Raw genomic sequence first — 5,000 nt, 5'->3', positions numbered from 1 at the left:
TTTCAACAAAAATAGAAGTGTTAGCGTTATAGATCACGGTAAATTCATCTGTTTATCATAACCAGAGGAACTCGTGCATTTTCCCGCGCGTGCAGCTTCGATCTTGTTTTTGTCCATATTTGGGCATAAAAGATTGATGTCATAAAATCCCCAACTTTGTTGCAAGGAAACGAGTTGCAAGTTACACGCTTCAAGGTCATGTGCTTCTGGTTTTAACCCTTTGACTCCCAGGAGTGATCAGCATGTAAATTCTCCTCACAATTTCCATGAAATGTCAGTCAAACACGTACTGAGAATGAAGATAATTACCAGCTTAAAATATGTGATCTTGATATAACACCAAATTTACCATGACTACCGCAACAAAGAAACCTATCGTATTCGTTAGGAGAATGAACGATTGGATCTTGGGAAATGAAAGGATTAATTTAAGTCCATTAGGTCCAAGTTATGCGGTAAGAAGCACTCACCTGTGACTGCCTGTTTCTGACTACTTGACTTTTCTGTTTTCTTCCTTTGCGTAAAACAGAACCAATAGTGCTCAAACCTTTTTCTTTATTAAGGTGTGTCTACATGACTGGTAGCTGGTCAAGGTTTCGAAATTACTAATATAAATGACCTGTAGTCCGGTTATTTTTCAAATGGAAGAAAAATCCGACTCGATTCGAACCCGTTCAAGCCTGAATTTTACAGGCTTTCCTTTCTTTACTGCTCAAGTTACGTTAATATATTAATAATTACGATGATCACCATCTTAACTTGATTCATTTTTCCGCAGTTCAAGTATATATCATGGCTTTCATGTGTATTAACGTTCGTCAAATATTCTTGTAAAATTTTCTCGTCGTAGCCAGGCTAGAAAAGGTTATTAGCATTAAAACACAAGAGTGTTTTGTTTGGCCGCCATTCTGAAAGAGGCCTACACTGCTTGGCTTTGGCCGATCACAGTGCTTGTTAAAAGAACACTTCAAAAAGGGATAGTACCGATTATGGTGGTTGATGCCGTATTGATAGCCGAGAAGACCCTGGAGGGGAGGGTTTTGTATCACTAATAAAAGACCTATGGACCTCAACAAACAAAACTTTTTACAGAGGGGAATTTCAAACATGCTTATGCCCGCAAATACGGACGAACAGTGTTTGACGGATGATCGGATTGAAGGACAAAAATGAACGATGTTGATGTCCCCAAATTTCTCAGGGTCAGGGAGTCATAAATATAAGAACCAACAATTCCCCTCCCCCCCCCCCCCTCCCCCCCACTTCAAGAGTTGAAATTTGTTTCGCCTGAAGTCCCAATGAAGTTGGAGGGTGCAAACTGCAGGTTGCAGATCATTGTTTCACCACAGCTGAAACAAGCCAAATCTTTACTAATGCTAACATTAGGCCTAAACACGATGCTTTAAATAATTTTTTAAGCCTAAGGTTAGCATTTTTGTGAAGGTTTGGGTTGTTTCAGTGATGACCTGCAACCCTAACTTGCAATTTACACCCTCTGCCATGAATTTCCCGTATCCTCCACATTCGCCTAGGGATCTTCTCTTGGGAACGCTGATGACAAGTGGATAAACCAGAATGCTGTAAATGCTATATAAACCGGGCGAGGTATTTGTAGGAGTGGAAACACTGAGTTTTCATTGGCATACCCAGAAACGCGTGCATGGACTTAGAACTCGAACCTGGGAATAATGATTGACCTGTCACCTAACCACTTGACTACCACACCGAAAGCTGCTCAGGGACAATATCTTAGACACTATTTGATAATGCTGAATTAGTATCACCCAACTATTGGACTAATGCAAATCCTACATTTTAATTGGCGTGAAAGGCGTGACGCTTTCTTTTGTTTTATTCCCAAATAAATATTCCTTCAACTTGCATTTGCTAACTTTATTATTGCCCTCAAGGGCCACGGGTCAACAGTCCATTTGGCCTCGCCTCATGGGCTATTTTGACCCGTAGCCCTTGCGGACTACGGGTTCAATTGTTAATTATCACTCGGCAACAATACTAAACACTACAAAAGGTAGGCTATATTACCAAACTTCATGACAAAGCTAAACATTTTAAAATCAAAGCTTATGCCTAATTAATTTAGCTTAGGCCTAATTACTCTTCAGCGATGATATTCTATGCGAGACTTAAATAAAATGTTTTTTGAATGTGCGGTGTCTTATCTTCAGTGGTGAGGTGAAAAGAAGCGGTTCTTACAGTGTATAGAGTGTATAGAGTTGAAACTTCCAGGTTCAAATCCAATCCACGGATGTGATTTTTATTTTCCTTATTTTCTCTGCTACCACAAGTCCTAAATTAACGAGAATAGTAAATTCAAAGCTTGGCAAATTAGGAATTAATGATAATCGTTAATCTGGAGAAGACCTAAGTAAGTTGCCCATGGAGGAGCTGGGGACCTTGTAACTAGCTCACATGGTTGAATGGCATTATTTTTACGCGCTTCCCTGGGTCGAACATTGTAATTTGAAGAAGGCGCCATTTTTTGACTCGGTCAAAGTCAATTTCCATAAAAAAATTTCAAATCCTCACTGTAAACAAAATGCTGCATGTAAGATAGTGATGGAAAGGGCCTTTTGGGAAACATGGAAGGGAAGAGAATCCTCAAGTCACTTCTGAACGGAGAAATAGATGGTCTTTATGAAGACACTAAGGTATAAGATTAGCATTAATTTTTTTGCTCGTGTATCAAAAAGTCTAATTTTATCCTGCTCTTTTTCTGCCCGTAGAATTATCTAGCGCCACTACAGTTTCCCGTGAAAAACAAAAATGGAGTGAAGGGAAACAAAACTTCAGAGGAAACTATCCCCAAATACACTTTATTTTGTACCAAATTTTTACGATGTGCTGTCGAGACCTTGAAAAAAGTGAAGGCAAAGGCTGGTAATCTGTATGAAATCACTGCCTCGTTGAAACTAGGTGCGTTGGACAGGAACCTTTTGAGATAAGGGAAGAAAATTGCATTAAAGCCAGTTTTGACATTTCAAAATTTCCATCTTGACAGTCTTAAAAAGACTATTAATTTTTTCCTACCTTCTTGTTTTAGTGGGATCCTTGCTAAACAACACATTAGCTGTGCAGGATGGGTATTATTTCAGGTTTATATCTTCTTTGGACCAACTTGCCAAAACAATCTACCTTATCATTGTCCAGCTAATAGGCAAGTCACAGTATGTCAGTGCACTGGGACATGCAAGTGACCTGCTCAAATTTATACAACATGTGAATTCTTGCAAGAGCCACGACAGTGAGAAAACAGTTAAAGAACTGACATCACTGGCGCTACGTGCTTCTGATACTTTACTACAAGGAGCAGGAAAACTTGAAGAGGTAAAAGTAACGGCTGCACAGCGACCATCACACCTTTGCGTTGTTTTGGAATGGAGGAAACTATCTTTACAATTCCAAGCAGAAGCAATCATGCATGCATCCCTGAAATCCTTGGTTGATAGAACTCTGAAGTGTGGAACGAAATATCAGTTGGATTGTGGACAAAATAATGTTAATTTTAAATGTCTGGCAAGCTTCTTTGAGTCTCTTTTTAATGTGGTCTTGTCCAAAACAGAGAAAGTGATCAGTGGTGGGAAGGATTCCTTGTTATTATTGGCTGAACTTGGATTTCACTATGGCAGGATTTGTAGCAAAGCTGGAATGGCAACACAAGCTTTGACTGTGTTTGATAAAATGCTAGAAATTTGTGAAAGCACAGGTCATGGTATAAATGGGCATACTAAAACGCACTTACCTTCGCAAGTTTGTTGTTGTGTGTGTTTCATTTGCAAGGCTACCATTTCATTAAACTGTACAAATTCGAAATCTCAAAGTAAAAATTACAATGAGCAGTTGCTGGTTGAATGCAACAGACTTCTTTCTCAGGTGTTAAAATGCAAAATGTCATCCTTGCCAACACTGAAACTCCTTTCCGATGCTTTGGAGTATTTCAGAATAAGTTTGCAAAGTGCATACAACAAAGGAACCGGTGTTAATCAGAACAATGTTCCCATTCTTTTGTGGAAAACATTTTGGGAGACAACACAGTTGCTGCAGTCATATGTCACTGTTTTGTCCTTACAATGTGAACGATTGAAACATGATATCCGTAAGATCAACAGTGATTCATGTACACAGTTAAGGCAGCAGATTCATAAGATAACAGACAGACAAGTGGGGGTCCTGAGCTTCATTATTTCTTCATTTCAAGATCAGTTGAAATCTGATAAGCTGACACAAAATGATTGTAACAGTGACGCAAGGTCAGTTGTGAGCTACATGTATTTTGGAACTTGCAAAATGCACAAAGAAAATCCCTTTAAACTTGAGCTACATCTTCCAATATTTGTAACTTTAGTGGAAACCACATGGTGTGGTGCAGTTCTCACAGTTGCACTGCATTTAAGTCCTACTCTGACCACTAGCTGAATTTGTCTTCAGAGGTCACAAATTTAACTCTACCATGTTCTAGTTTCCGTTTACCATGCGGGGTTCTTTAAGCGCCAAAATGTAAACAATATGACTATATTTCTCAAAACATTACATGTATATGTTGTCGGTCAAATCCTTTTTCAGGTTGCATCCGTAATTGGTGATCCTCATTTTACCTAGGTTGAATATTAAAGCAGCTATCAATCCTCCAAAAAGGACTGAAAACACCTCCACCTTCCCTCAAGCACTGTCTTACCAATCTCGACACATCATCTGAATGATTTAATTTATCTTATCAGTTTCTGTATTCATTATGCAGTTATCGACATTACAACATAGTAAGAGATCAAAGAACTGTATTGTGCATTCACCGGTACTCGAATTCGGATCCTCCAGATCTGTGGTCCTGCACCTTCACCAATACACCACAACAACGAACATGCTTAACCCATTAATGTTCTTTAATAATTTTCATTATTTACTTTTGTGTAATAAGTCAGCTGATATTCATGTATAATAACCAAAATTAGTATATACTAAAACAGTGGATAGCGTTGAACTTG

At 38.7% G+C, this 5,000-nt stretch overlaps 1 protein-coding gene across 1 annotated transcript in view; it reads left to right on the top strand.

Moving 5' to 3' along the window:
- Window positions 1-2,478: 2,478 nt before the first annotated feature.
- The window catches only part of LOC138037657 (uncharacterized), a 43,853-nt gene continuing 41,331 nt past the window's right edge, over window positions 2,479-5,000 (top strand). The window contains exons 1-3 of the mRNA XM_068883561.1: window positions 2,479-2,669; window positions 2,745-2,934; window positions 3,062-4,268. Of these exons, the coding sequence (XP_068739662.1) occupies window positions 2,601-2,669; window positions 2,745-2,934; window positions 3,062-4,268 (1,466 nt within the window). The 5' untranslated portion in view covers window positions 2,479-2,600. The remainder of the gene's footprint in view (window positions 2,670-2,744; window positions 2,935-3,061; window positions 4,269-5,000) is intronic.

The sequence above is a fragment of the Montipora capricornis genome, chromosome 1 (genome assembly GCF_036669925.1).
Source record: "Montipora capricornis isolate CH-2021 chromosome 1, ASM3666992v2, whole genome shotgun sequence".
Lineage (NCBI taxonomy): Eukaryota > Metazoa > Cnidaria > Anthozoa > Scleractinia > Acroporidae > Montipora > Montipora capricornis.
Note: the sequence above shows the minus strand (reverse complement) of the source record. Positions and strands in the feature narration are given on the sequence as shown.